Raw genomic sequence first — 15,780 nt, forward strand, 5'->3', positions numbered from 1 at the left:
TCTACCTACTGGGGTACTAAACCATGCACACCTGACAAGCCCAGGTGCAAAGGGCCAGGTCAGATGATACTGTGTAAGGCATACTATCTTTTCTATTGTTATCTTATTTGTACCAGTGTTTTTACATATTCCGTACATTCTCTCTACCCATATCTGTAGCTATGTTTCATCCTTACTGTGCAGGGCTGCTATGACAACTGCGTTTCCCTCGGGATCAATAAAGCATGTCTATCTGCATGCTGAAATACTGCACCACATGCATTAAACACCAGGCTACTCCTATGTGTTTTTACTACGGAGCGAGCGAGCGGACAGCACAGGCTAGAGGAGCACATGGCTGATGTATACAGTAAGCGCCAAGCAGTTTTCCTTTCACTGCTTACTGGAGCCTGTCATCCCGTGACCCAGTTTATGCCCTTGGTGCCCCCCCTGGTGACACGCTGTAATTTGCGGTGCCTGGAAATTACTGGAGCGTGGAGACCTGGGAGACGAGAGTCAATTAGGCAGGGCAGCACCTGTCTGGTGGGGCACTGCCGGGGGCCATAGCGTGGCCACGAGGCGACGACGTCTGCACCCTCGCCCTAAAGTGCCAGCGCTTATCCCTGGATTTTTACTTGTCAAGAGCGTTGTAAGCATATGTGTTAGTTCTGGCACCGACCTGCTGCTGTTTTTAGACTGCTCTTTTGGAGGTGCCGATATAGCAGAGTGGTTAAAGCATGTACCACATTGGCTCTGATGCCGATAGAGAGTCACGGGAACGATTCCCGGGGTCGATGAGGACCATTGCTGCATTCACTCCCCAACTCTCTCTCCCCCGTTTTTTCACTGTGGACTATCAATACAATAAAAAGGTAGAAAAAGCCCCCAAAATAACTTAAAAATATATGCCTTTTTATTCCAACGCCTTCTCTCCCTTCCTTTCATAGCCATGCATGCAGTTACGCTTATAGTTGCGCATGGGTTAGCCGATCTATAAACTGACGACTTGCACGTCTTGCAGCATGATCTTGCAGATCGGCTATTTTCAGTTGCACGACACCGGCGCACAACCAATTATAAATTGTGCTTAACGGGTAGCTGAGCAAACTGCAGCCCTATTCTTGGGACAGATGGGAGGGGGCATCCAGGGCGCCCAATTCTTGAGTACCATCTGTTCCACCTGGCTTGGAGAAAAACAACAACACAAGATCCACAGAGGTACGGCCTTAAATGTCAACGTAATGTGACTGGCGACGACTCAAAGAGGGTGGGGAAGGGAGGGTATGTGTGTATGGGGGGGTTTGGTGGTCACAGGAGGGCAGAGACTTGTCATGTATTAGCGATGTGGTGCAGGTTTTACAAATGACAAATTCCCAGTAGGAGGGAGGTGGGCGGTATAGGACATATTCTAGCTTTTTTTCTTTTTACATATTTATTTATTATTTTCATATTCTTTTTTTTTACACTTTCATTTGTAGGAATAATATAACAATAATAATAATAATAATTATAACACATATCTCAGGAGCGGCAGGGTAGTGGTGGGGATAAGTCGTTGAGGAAGGTCACTTTTCCATGTTTTAAATTCTTTTTTAAATCGGTATCACTTACAAGAGCATGGTCGTTATTATTCCCATCCATAATATCCCAGAGTCCCATCAGACAAACTACAACAAATACTTTACTAAAATTGTAGGTCAACATATAAAACTAGCAGGAATTGTTCCGTTATCTTATCTTTAAATACTGGTGGCAGATGTACCATGGGAAAAGGTATGTCGTAAATGCCTAATTTATGTCAAATGATGGTGTTTCACACCGGAAATAGCTGATCTACAAGCCCATAGTGCAGCCTAGATGCAACTCGTCATGGACTTACAGATCAGCTATTTCTGGAGAGTGATACAATCATATGGCGCCATATAAACCAGGCTAAATGGGAGCTGAAAGGATGGGGTTGGACACATTTGTAGGGCTTCCATTGTTAAAGGGGAGGGGGGGGGGTACAAAAAGTTACTGGGAGGACTTGGTGAGGCGTAGGATGGGGTACAATACACGCAGTCACACACACACACACACATACACACACACCAACACAACAGTCTCTAAACAGTTCGTCATGCTTCAACGGGACTTGTTAGTCACTTTTTTTTCGCCTAAGTCACTGTCACGTTATTAGAAAACAACGACAAAAACTGCGGGTCAAACAATCGGTTCATTCATTAAAAAAACTAAGCCTCTAATAATAATCAAAAATGGGGTCGGCAGTCCAAATGCAGGATAAACTTAAACCCCTTGTGCTCTGAGCCACGCGGAGAAACGTGTGTCTTTGACATCAGACACTATTCTGGGACATCATTTCTCAATCGGATATATATATCAATATCGTGTGATATGATCAGCATTTTGTCCCCCCTGGGGTCTTTGAGAAAGTTGCCTACCCCTTTGCAGACTACCAAACTTTGTGAAAAAACAAACAAAAAAAACAACTAAACATGGTTGTAAACAGAATCCCTTGGAGAGTAGAGGCGGGATGGCAAAATCTGTGCCGTACCGCACCACGTGCTACCTGGAGCCGAGCCGATTGGGGGAGGGGAACAAAACCTGGCAAGCAGCGATGGCAACAGGCCTGGGTCAGAAACGCAGCCTCGTCTGTTGCCTTTCTGCTACCGTTGGCCTATTCCTGTCCTACTTCTCAAAAGGTCACGTTTATTTTGTATTTCTTATCGATTTAATCGGTCAGAAACCCTACTTCAAATGCACACGAGTCGCTCGAGAAATATGATTAGGAAAAAAAAACACGTGGACTCGATTAGAGATTTGCTCACTTCTACTGGCCATCGACTAGCGTACTAAGGCAGCAAAATGAAATGAAATAATATAAGGACACTCAAACAGGGAAAAATAAAATCAACAAAGGAAAACAAAATCTAAATATTTGGTCTTTGGTGTCTCTTCGCACGAAAGGGAAATGTTTCATGAAAACCATGTGATAAATATCTGCAGGTTTCTCTTGACATGCAAACGTGAAATCAGCCCCCTGTTGAGTTCCAAGGTCAAATGCTAGCAAGTAGTGAACGAAGTGCTGTACAGTCCTGAAATATTAACTATTAATACAAGGGACCATATCTTTTGTCGAGCAGAAACCTTGTATCTCAATATTTAAACTTTTGTATGTTTTTATTTTTATGAGAGCCTACTTCTTTATACAAGAACGTTGCGCAAAAGTATCATAAATAACGAGATCTAGATCTGCAGATCTATTTTCACTATTTTTGAAAGATTTTGAAAGTCCGAAAGTCAGTTTTATGAATATTAAACCGATGAAAAGTATTTAAGAAGTGCTTGTGACTAAATAATAACATTGGATCCACTGGGATGCAGGTAATTTTTTGCCATTTCCTGAAAAGTGATTTTGGACAGGGTTTCCACCAGACAGCGTTGATATGTAAAAACAAACCAACAGACAAAAAGGAAGTCACCTGGACAGTGAAAATCAGAACACCCCATCCCCTCCCCTTCTCCGCCCCAAATTCACGATAATAAAGTAGTGAGGAAGTTTGTGATGCAGTTTTTGTGCGGTTTCATGCATATGGGGACATCATTAGAAGTGAGACAGTATTGGTCAGCCCAAAAAGACTTGGTCCTATGATGCATAATGTCAAGGATAATATGCATATATAACCCCCATGATTCTGGTTATATGCTGTACTGGAACCATCTATACACGGTATATCGTTGTGCTCGGGCAGAAACCTGTACAAATCAATGCACTACTTTATATCTCGTTGTATCAAAGTGCCACGAAAATATGTTCTTTTTTGAACATTTTTAGAAAATGGTCGCCTACACAATGACATGCGCAAAACAGGGACGCCAGGTTGAAAGAGCTTAAGTGCCAAATTTTGTACATTTCCCGAAATGCAACGCTTTTGGACACATTGTCCAGAAAGGTTTCTGCCCGACAGTGACATGCATATATTGCAATAACTGCACCACTTAAATAGACAATACTGCCTTGTTGACAAAACAGGAGCAATCACATGGGAATGGCTTATGGGTGGGAAACAGTTTATGCTAGTCTTTTTTGAGGCTTCCTCATTGGTGAAGGAGGAGGAGGCTGGGGTGTATTTGTGAAGCTTCATTTCCTATGGCTGTATTACGGAGGCAGGTGGGAGGGGCGGGGCTAGTGAAGGTCAGCGTTTCCCTTCATGATTGGACGTAGGCGAGATCCAGTAGATCAGTGGTTCTCAATTTTTTTAATTTAATTTCAAGGACCCCCAGATTGGTATGCGTTATGCCATGGATCTGACACTGGACACTTTCGGAGTTACAGACCTATAAGGGGTCAATTTGGTTCAATTTTGGTGGTAAAATAAGCTGGGCGACCGACTGAACCAAACCCCCCCATCCCCTCCCCCACTGGACCCCCACTGTGAGAACCACTGCTTGTAGATGGCGGCGCTCTTTGTTGAGAAATCGCTTCCCCTCACCGGGAGGTTGACGTCGCGACATGAGGGGGGCTGGGACTTTTTTTGTTTTTGATTCTTTCTTTTGTTGATTTCAAATCGTTCGTTTTATGTGGCTTGATCCTTCTGCAGCGCCGAGATGTCCAGCGGGGGCGGCGCCCGGCCGCTCCACTCTCGCAGCTGCCCGTCCTTGAACAGCAAGTTGAGGGCGGGCAGGGGCACGCCGGACTCCGGCGGGGGCTGGCTGAGGGGTCCCGACACGCCACTGTCGGGGTCGGCCGACTGACCGCAGTCCTGCCAGAACAGAGGGCAAAAGGTCACCGGCTGGAGCAGGCGGCGGGGAGGGAGACTTTTTTTCCAGGAATGAAAAAGGATGCTCAGTTCTAGGTCAACTGCTACTGCAAGCGAGAGATCAACTGGTCCACGCAATACAGATCGTTTGCGTGTGATCAAAGTTTGCGCGTGTACGCGCACACGCGCACACACGCACACACACACTTTGACTTCGTTTCGTTAGTTTTTTCTCTTTTATGCAAAGCACTGGGAGCTTGTACAAAAAAAATATTTCACCCACTCTTTTACACCTGTGAACTTGTGATGTAGAATGAAGAATAGACGAAGAATCTGAAGTTGAAGGTTAACCAGATAGCATTATTAATCTAAGCTATGACCGGCTACTTACCTTACCTTGAGTCTTGCTATTCGCCGATGTAAGCAGCAGTGAGAGATAACGAAATAAAGAAAGAGAGAAAGAAAGAGAGAGAGAGAGAGAGAGAGAGAGAGAGAGTGAGAGTGAGAGAGATGTGAGAGTTCTTACCTGGAATGATTGAACAAAACTCAGAACCTTCAATGACAGCTTCCGGCTGGAGTGAAGCAGCTCCTGGAGGCTGAAAGCACAGCAAAGGTTCAAGCTGAGCTCGGCTTCGACACTCGGCACGTATTCAATGGTTAGGGGGGGTTAGATAAATAGTGAATTAATTCTCAGAGGAGCGTATTGGAATGGACATGAAAGTAGCAGCACTGCGCGTTTTAAGTTTATCTTTTCGTACCTCTCTTTGGAGCAGAGCTTATGCGAGGCGATCTTTCGACACACTTTGCGGTTGAGCTCGGAGCTGAAGAGGGGCATGCCGAAGCACAGCTCCAGTGGGACCCACTCGTCCTCCGATGATGGAACTGGAAAAAGATAATGAGAGGGTGGTGGAAAGAATTGTATCTTCAAGAAGTCAAACGAGAAGCAAGGAGAAAACCAAAACCCGAAGGAGAGCCAAGTCACTCATGTTTACAACAATTCAATTCAAAACAGTTCTATGGTAGCACTTTGAAAACTATTTATTTCCAGGACAAGACCAGTCCAGTCTATTCAGTATAGCATTAGCATTAGTTTAGTTCATGTTTGTTATGCGATTCAATAGATTTTGGTAAGACTCTGTTAGTATGCTATTAAGCATATATATGCATAAGTTAAGGCATGAATTTGGTGTGGTTAATGTTGGGTTAAATACCTAGGGGGGCTGTTAAATCGTCATTTCTACAGCGCACACATGCACACCGAAGCCAGAGGCAACCATGCAAAGCACCAACCTGCTCATCGGGAGCAGTTAGGTGTTCAGTGTCTCGCTCAAGTACACTTCGACTCACAGCCAGGAGTAACCAGGGATTGAACCGGTGTTAGCAAGTGAGAATGTGCTCCATAATGCAGTGGTTCCCAAAGTGGGGTCCGGGGACCCCCAGGGGTACCTGAGGGAGTTCCAGGGGGGACCCATCTATTTTGTTCATGTTCATAAAGTGCTAAAGTGTTTAAAGCAGTGGTTCCCAAACTTTTTCATGTCAAGGACCCCCAAATTGACACTACTTAGCCCGTGGACCCCCATTTGAAAAGATATGCCAGGGACCCCCATAAGAGAAGACGTACACATTTAGACGTCTACATTTAGACGTCTAAATGTATACAGACGTCTAAATGTCAAAATTGCGGCCTGTGCCCAGCACCATGCCAAAGCTTTTTCCTGCAGGAAACACTGCTTGTGGTTGTAAATATATTGTTATCCGTGTTGCGAGGATGAGGGGGTACCTGGAAAAATATCTACCCCAAAAGGGGTACCTGGTCCAAAAAAGTTTGGGAACACCTGCCATAATGCACAAATGGAACCAAATTGGACTCCATTTTGCACAATCAATAATGATGCCATGTCCTGCTACCTCTGAATAAACATGTATTTGAGGACGTAAATGCTTATGTCAATGAGGACTCGACCTACCATGCGTTTTGCTTTTACCCTCTCCACTGTTGTCCTCTGTCACCAGTTCAAAGGACTCGGTGCTGCCGTTGGTGTCGAACCCTCCACCTAGATGAGTGTCACCTCCTGGGAGAGGAACACCAAAGTTTGAGGCGCACACAACACATTCCATAAACACTTTATTACTAATGTGGCCATACTGTACCTCTCAGGGTGGTTTAAGCAATCAGATTAACATTCTATCCATCCCCAATGTGAATTTATACCCGGGTTGGCAGGCTGTTGTGAGTGTGTAGATTACTGTATGTTCACTATTTTAGAATTTCGTATTCCATTTTTTGAAGGTAAGGTAAGGTAAGGTAAGGTATACTTACTTTCATTCATCAATGGGGATGGGTTATGCGAAGCAATAGATTTGATTTTAACAGGGGCTACCAAATCAATGGCAGTCAAACATAAAATATTAAAACAACCGACTAAGTCGTTTGTCTGAGTGGGGAAGGTCAAGTCATTACTGAGAAGAGTAAAAGTGTTGGAGAATTTTTCAGCAGAGTGACTGTACGACTGTAGTATGTGATTGGACTTTGCGTTTAGTGGATTGAGTGTCAACATTAAAAACTATATTAAAAGAAATGGCCTTGCTGTGGTCAGACACAAACAAAGCTTTCAGCTAATTATGCTAAGCCCGAAACAGGAATCCATTAAAAATATTTTTTACTGAACTCAATTGGTGCAATTACTGTAACTGCTGCACCCCTAAAATGAAACTTGTGACCAATGGCATGAAGCTAAATCTAATGAGGTAATGTGAAGGTAAAGGCTAAGAAGATTCGATCGGCGTCCATTAGCAAAAGGCTATCGCAAATAATCACATAATTAGCCAGACAAATGCCGTAATTAAACTGCACTAGTGGCAATCCTTATCAAATTTGCACCTTCAGGGTCAACTGCTTTGGCAAGGACATTCTCACTGACTGTTGGTCACACTCGTATGGCGGTGTGTCAACTCAGAGAGGGTAAATACAGACACGCATTGGGACGATGTAAGAACAACAACAGTAGACTCTCTCTCTCTCTCCCCCCCTATCTCTCTTGCATGCTGGTGCATGGCCATTGGCCAAATAGTGGGATTGCTTTGGAGATCTCTCTTGCATGTTGTTGTTGGAGACAATCACAAAAAGAGCACTCACTTGCGGCGCACGCACCCATGCACGCACGCACGCACACGCACACACACACACACACGCACACGCGCACACACGTACGCACACACACTTTATGTGCGAGTGCTGTCTACCTGGGTGCATGTGTTCATGTGTTGTATATGTGTATGTCTAAATGTTGTACGTTGTGTTGTTTTGTGTGCATTCCCACCCACCCCTGTAGTCGGTGGAGTCACTGGCCCTGCGGCGGTGCCTTGTGTTGGGGTTGAGCATGGTGATGTATCCACACTGGTTCTCCAGGTCCACCTGTTGCTTCAGCGTCTTCAGCGCTTTGTGGACACACATGTTGGAGTAGGAGAAATCTACAGTATATGGGGGACAGGAGACATACACACAGGGGACTTCATTTGTTTATTTAAGAGGGACAATATATATTATACTGTATGTATGTATGTATGTATGTATGTATGTATATATATATATATATCACAACTACAAAAAGTGGGTCAGGTAGGTTATTGTGGCCTCCTGGTGGCGCCAATGTGAAAAGGGTGCCATTTCTTCTTATGCATTTCATTGCAATCGTTCATTATTTGAGGCATTTTGTTCCAAAAATGTGTTTTACAGAAATCGACCTGCTGGTGGTGTTATAACAGGCCAATGTAAAAAGGGTGGCATTTCTTCCTCGGCCTAGTGGGAATGTGCGTGCAAAGTTTCCCGGAAATCGCACGCTGCATGATTTGAAGAATTTTGTTTAAAACGGACCAATCCTGCAAACTTTGGATGCCAATGTTAACCAATTAGGATGGAATATGAAAAATCTGACAGATCCGTCTTGATCACATGACTATAGTACTGTTTTGTACTGTTTTAGTACTGTTTAGTACTGTTTAGTACTGTTTAGTACTGTTTAGTACTGTTTTGCAAAAATCGGCCTCATGGTGATTCTATAATAGGTCGAACTGAAACATTCGGGGGAGAGGATCTGCCCTGCCTGTCCAGGGAGTGTGGGTGCATAGTTTCGCAGTGATTAGGTTGTTGATCGAGCGAATTGTTAATTGCGATTGTTAATTGTCTCCGCCATGCCTACGGCTTGGCGGAGACAATTAACAATCCATGCTGAAAGACAGCACATTTCAGTGCAATTAAGAAGCAGTGTAAACATACAAGGAGTTAGCAAGAATGCCAATTTTCATCCCCAGTCCCTGACATACAACAATAGAATAGACACCACAGAGTGTTAACACAATACAAGTCACAAACTTAAATCACTGGTTCTAAAACCCTTTTAATTTCAAGAACCCCCAGTATGGTATGAATTAGATCCCCTTAAGGGTCCAATTTGGTTCCATTTGTGTATTAACACTTTCGGAGTTACAGACATTTCTTTACAGACATTTAAGGGTCAATTTGGTTTCAAATGGACCCATAAGGGTGCTGAATGAGTGTAAGCTTGTGTAAGTCGTCAAATTGAAACAAATATGCATTAAAAAGAAGAATGTATGTTTGAGAGTATACTTAAAACAATACATTAAACTGCATTTTAGACTAAATCAACAAAAAACTAAAACTAAGATATTTCACATTACTAAAATATGACTAGAACTAAATGGAATTCTATTCAAAAGACTATTAAAACAAAAATGTGTTCTCAAAATAAACCCTGCTCTTTTCAGTAAAGGTGCTTTCCACTTTCCAGTAACCTTTTCTTTGCTCTATCTTTGCCCTCATTTATTATTCCGTATCCTATGAAATATGCATACGTGTGATCCAGCAGAATTTGGGTAATCCACAGAGAATAATAATAATGCACACCAAATGCACCGTGACGTAAACAACAGGCCTTTCACTTCCTTCCTTCAGGGCTATTTCTAATGAAAAGTATTAAAAAGAGCGCTTGTGACTAAATAATAACTATATTGGCTCCATTGGAATATTCTTATCTTTCACCCATTTCCTGAAAAGTAACAGTTTAAGGTACCCGACAACGACGGTATCATACAACATCGGCCATCAAAAAAAGGGTTGTGAGATTCAAGATTCAATAATTTATTTGCCATGTCAACATGGCAGAGGAAGAGGTCTGAGAAAAATAAAGTAAAAAAGCCCTCAAACTGATGAACGTTAGTTAATATTACAATTTGACCGAAATATGACCCATGTTTTGTTTTTTGGGGTGAAAAATCTGTTTAATAAGTGGAACATTTTTCCTCCTTGCAAGCTTCCATATCCCTCAAAAGGCTGAGTGCTGAGTGAACTGTGACTGGTTTGCTAAACTCGCAATGAAAGGCTCTAAATAAAAAAAATGGATTTCGGCTCAAAGTCCATCAAAGATTCTTTGAAGTGCCGAGGCAAAGACCCAAGCCCCCACCCCCCAACCTCCGTTCACTGTCCCTCCCATCGAAAATGGTCAATATTTGAGTCACAAGAAAAACAAACCCGAAGCTTGCTGGATTTGAGGTGGTGTGGTATGTCTTGTTCACATCACAAGACATACCAAAGGCAAAAGCAAACATAATTATAGACCAGAAAATTCCCAACCTGTTGGACCGGGTCGCGCTGGTAGGCCATGTGGATATTGCAAGGGTGCCCCCAAATAATTGGCAAAACACAACAAGATTTTAAAGAAAGCTCCTTCAAAAACGCCTTCTATGAACACAGCCTTATACTGCAGATCAGTGGTTTTCAACCTTTTTCATATCAAGGGCCATTATTTATTCAGCATTTAAGCCACGGACCACCATTAGATGAGATTTTTACTCGCAGCCCCAAAACTAATGAATATTTTGTTGTAGTTGGACAAGATTGTCCACAATTCCATGCTGTATTGATGTGGTAAACCATAGGAGATATAACAGGGAAACGATCCAAATAACAATTATTTTTGTGTAGACTTCTTGTAAGTATAGCCTAATGCAGGTGTTTAACAATAATTTAACTCTTGAGAGCGTAAAATGAAAACGAATGGACCAGTCCATTTGGTTTCATTTTACACTCTCTATAAGGGTCCATTTAGTTACCAACTCTCCATCATTTAGCTGGGGACCACTTGGAACCCCCCCAAGGACCACTATATACTAGCTGTATGCTAGTATAACATACAGTCAGATGTAATAACGTGTTTTCTGGGCTCAACCACTTGGAACCCCCCCAAGGACCACTATATACTAGCTGTATGCTAGTATAACATACAGTCAGATGTAATAACGTGTTAACGTGTTTTCTGGGCTCAACCACTTGGAACCCCCCCAAGGACCACTATATACTAGCTGTATGCTAGTATAACATACAGTCAGATGTAATAACGTGTTAACGTGTTTTCTGGGCTCAATTGCACGCAAAAAAACCCTGAACTTTTAACATTCAGTAGATTTTTTGTGGTCTGGGGTTTTCCTGCTGTTTGTGATGTCACAGCCTGCAATATGTCAATGGGATTTGCCAGCAGATTGTTTTCACTGTTTTGCCTGTTTTCATTGCAGCTCAAAAGGCTTCCAAACCCCAGAGAAAACTCCAGACCAGAGAATATCCACTGAATGTTAATGTAATTAGCCAAAAAGAAAAATGAAAATGTAATAATAATATAATAATAATGTCATGAAACCTTTAAATAATGATATAGGATGTCGTATTCACTCACCCCCTTTTAGCTCCTCCCGGTCAAACGGGAATGGAATGTGAACCGTTTCTCCGTGACCGTGCACACCATGACCCTGAAGGACACACACACACACACACACACACACACACACACACACACACACACACACACACACACACACACACACACACACACACACACACACACACACACACACACACACACACACACACACACACACACACACACACACTAAAGTAAGTAAGCAATAAATAAACAATAAGTAAGTAAGAGCTGGAGTATTACACACACAGATAACATAAGTAAGAACATGAGTATGTCTGTGTGTGTGTGTGTGTGTGTGTGTGTGTGTGTGTGTGTGTGTGTGTGTGTGTGGTTCACCTGGATCAGTACAGCGGAGTGTGTGAGTGCATCATTGAGCATGGCCAGCACGTTGGACGTGGGGACCACGCCGGGGTCATGACCCCAGGAAGTGATGAGCAATCTGTCGTAAGTCTGAAACATTGTATTGTCATGTTAACGAGTCATCCCCACAACCAACAGCTGTCTGACGTAGGCAGTACTGCAGGGGTTATCAAAGTGTCTGACATAGGCAGTACTGCAGGGGTTATCAAAGTGTCTGACATAGGCAGTACTGCAGGGGTTATCAAAGTGTCTGACATAGGCAGTACTGCAGGGGTTATCAAAGTGTCTGACATAGGCAGTACTGCAGGGGTTATCAAAGTGACATAGGCAGTACTGCAGGGGTTATCAAAGTGACATAGGCAGTACTGCAGGGGTTATCAAAGTGTCTGACATAGGCAGTACTGCAGGGGTTATCAAAGTGTCTGACATAGGCAGTACTGCAGGGGTTATCAAAGTGTCTTACATAGGCAGTACTGCAGGGGTTATCAAAGTGTCTGACATAGGCAGTACTGCAGGGGTTATCAAAGTGACATAGGCAGTACTGCAGGGGTTATCAAAGTGACATAGGCAGTACTGCAGGGGTTATCAAAGTGTCTGACATAGGCAGTACTGCAGGGGTTATCAAAGTGCGGTCCTAGGACCCCCAGGGGTCTCTCAAGGGGTTCCACGGGGTCCCCATCAAAATGAGTTACTAGAGCGTTAAAAACTGTTTAACCACTTTAACATCAGCTATTTAAAATAAACTAAAATAAGATAAAATGTGAAAAATTTGGAATACTTTTGAAACATTTATCTTGTATGTTGCAAAATATTTTCAGATTGGTGTCCAAGGCCAAATACATACTAATTTGGGAGTCCTTGATATGAAAATGTCCGCAAACAAGACATGCATGCAGGAACAGAAAGTATTTTTATTCTAGCAAGTCGGTAAACAAAGATACGGTACCTGCATACTAATATCCCTGTGCTAGAAAGCCTAAACATAACACGACCACCTGCTGAGACTGATGCAAAAATATTTTTCAGACATTGGTGTCAGATAATGCACGAGTGCACAAAAATAAGTGAATTTAATACTCTGCTACGTACAGTTGCTTATTATTTTTTGCACTTGAGCATTGTTTGACACAGATGTCTTACATTGAAGACAACATTTTTGCCTTGATCTCAGCATGTGGACTGTTTGTTTTAGGCTTTCTACCAGATATATCCAGCGTCAATATGTTTGTATTCTACACGGACACGCAATACAACTCTTTGATGCCCCAAGTATGACCACAGGCACGGTATCATAGTACAGTACCTAGTTTTCATTCTAGCGGGGCCATGAAATAACTCACTAAGCAGCCTTTGCCATTGGTGTTTTGACCCCTGTCCCATTATGACCTGATTCTACAAAATGCATTTTAAATCAGTAGTTGTCACACACTATCAAGATTCTCTTTTTTTTAATGTCCAAAAATAGCAGATGCACAAGCTCACAGCCCGCTGCTATCTGCTATTTTTGCACGGCCAATGCAAAAATCTGGATTTAATGGGTCAAAAACAACAAACCAACACATTTGTAATTTCAATACTGGCAAAATTGTATTTCAAGTATTTGGCCTTCACCACCAACGTACTATAGTAGTGTGACTTTCACTATCTAAACAATAAACATGTGGCTTTTCTTATCTGACCTTGCACATACTGTAGGCTTTACCCCACAAAAGATGTTTGAGGCTGTGTAAACAAACTGAACATAGCTTTGCTCAACTATATTCCAAACATGATGTACTGTATGTATGAGACATAAGCAAACTGTGCCATTCTTTCACAGGTTCCAGATTTGTTTCCATATGCTAGCTCAGTTTCTGATAATTTGGGCGCTGTTCAGAATGTGGTACTAAGCCTGAGTTCTAGGAACTTACAAAAAAAAAGGAAAGTGATCTGCTTTTCATGAGTTTCCTAACCTGGAACATGTCTGGTAGTTTATAGTCTAACCTGGAATATGTCTGGTAGTTTGCGGAGTCTAGAGCCCTTGGACAGAAGCAGAGAGGGGGGACCTTGGCCGGTCACATGGTACAGGTACAGCTTGAACCAGATGGAGCTCACCTCAGGGATAGCCGGTCCAATGTGCTGCAATGCAATTACACACACACACACACACACACACACACACACACACACCTTCTGATACACAAGTTGTAGATACAGAAACATACAGGCATAAATAATGCATGTGAAAACACTTGCATGCAGACACTTTTTCCTCTCGTTTTCTGACTCTCAAAGACACCCACGTACCACCTTGCACACATATTTATGCACAGTTGCACCTTAGAAAAACAGAACAATCTCTCGTCTCTGTACGGGGGAAAAATCCTCATTGTCCATTTAACCACTGAGTTATACTTCATCGTGTGACAGAGTCATCTCAGAGAGGGTAAATACGGACACGCATTGGGACGATGTATTAACAACAACAGTAGACTCTCTCTCTCTCCCCCCCTCCCTTCTCTCTCTCGCATGCTGGTGCATGGCCATTGGCCAAATAGTGGGATTGCTTTGGAGATCTCTCTCGCATGTTGTTGTTGGAGACAATCACAAAAAGAGCACTCACTTGCGGCGCGCGCACACGCACACACACGCACACACACACACACACACACACACACACACACACACACACACACACACACACACACACACACACACACACACACACTCCCTTTGTGCACAACACGCCACTCCATCCAAGTCCCCGGCGTGCCGCAAAGTGTTTCTCTGCTCTGTTCCCTCCCCCCTCCCCCCTCCCTACCCATGGTGCACCGGTTCCCTCCGGGCCTCGCTACCTGCGGCGTGCAGCTGCTGATGGGTCGGATCTCGTTGCTGAGGGGCGCCATGGAGACCAACAGCTTGTAGTTCTTGTTGAGGACACGGCTGCACGTGGCGGGATCCAAACCCAGAAGGCTCTCACAACGCAGCATGTCCAACGGGAAGCCTACAGAGAGAGACACACAGAGAGAGAGAGAGAGAGAGAGAGAGAGAGAGAGAGATAGAGATAGAGAATAAAGGAATACAAACCATATGTGTACACTGTGTATCAAATGTATAAAGCTAACGTATTCTATATGGATGTATATTGTATAACTAATACTATCTCTGACAGAAAATGCACAATCTTTTTATAGTTTCACAAGATAGTATCACCCAAAGTGCTAATATAACACAGCTCTGTTTACACCTTTATTTGATTCCTATTTATATCCAAAATGTATTTGTAAATACATTGTTCTATTTTGATTCTGCTTTGGCAATGTAAACGTACGTTTTCTCATGCCAATAAAGCTCCTTCCAGAGACCGAGAGAGAGAGAGAGAGAGAGAGAGAGATAGAAAACGGTCCACTTTGAGCTTATAGATCGTATTCATCATACGTCTAAATATATAGGGTTTAAGTGAATAAGAAATAACAAAATGCATAGTATGTGTGAGTGTATGTGTGATTGTTTGTCTATTGTTTACAGTAGATCTGTCTAGACAGGTTGTATAGTTATTTGGCATCCAAGTTTCTTGGAAGCACTAAAGTACATTATTCTCTTCGTATTCCATTTATGCGACTATTTAACTTGTTGTTTGCGGACTAGGAAGCATGACATTTACACTGATTATGCACTTGTACGTCTCTCTGGATAAGGGTGTCTGCTAAGTGTAATCTCCTTGCAAGAAGAAGGGAGCGCTGCATAGTTCTAATGGTTCACACGAAAGATGCTCTTTAACAGAACAGGTAGATATAGATATACACTATAATAGACATACATTATAAAACACTGTCCATTGTCCAAGTCTTGCTTGATCTACAGTCCCCTGGCTTTGCAGATAACCAAGGAAAGAAAACACGCAAGGCTTGTCCAGGCAAATACATATT

At 42.9% G+C, this 15,780-nt stretch overlaps 1 protein-coding gene across 2 annotated transcripts in view; it reads right to left on the reverse strand.

Annotated features, from left to right (window-relative positions):
- Positions 1-2,770: 2,770 nt before the first annotated feature.
- Positions 2,771-15,780, reverse strand: part of fam91a1 (family with sequence similarity 91 member A1) — a 57,233-nt gene continuing 44,223 nt past the window's right edge. For both annotated transcript variants that reach the window (XM_080788178.1, XM_080788177.1), the window contains exons 16-24: positions 14,707-14,855; positions 13,856-13,990; positions 11,849-11,962; positions 11,486-11,558; positions 8,064-8,210; positions 6,707-6,811; positions 5,498-5,621; positions 5,266-5,335; positions 2,771-4,742 (exon numbers count right to left, since the gene is read on the reverse strand). In XM_080788178.1, the coding sequence (XP_080644304.1) occupies positions 4,557-4,742; positions 5,266-5,335; positions 5,498-5,621; positions 6,707-6,811; positions 8,064-8,210; positions 11,486-11,558; positions 11,849-11,962; positions 13,856-13,990; positions 14,707-14,855 (1,103 nt within the window). In that variant the 3' untranslated portion in view covers positions 2,771-4,556. The remainder of the gene's footprint in view (positions 4,743-5,265; positions 5,336-5,497; positions 5,622-6,706; positions 6,812-8,063; positions 8,211-11,485; positions 11,559-11,848; positions 11,963-13,855; positions 13,991-14,706; positions 14,856-15,780) is intronic.

The sequence above is a fragment of the Protomyctophum bolini genome (assembly GCF_963924005.1).
Source record: "Protomyctophum bolini genome assembly, chromosome: 17".
Lineage (NCBI taxonomy): Eukaryota > Metazoa > Chordata > Actinopteri > Myctophiformes > Myctophidae > Protomyctophum > Protomyctophum bolini.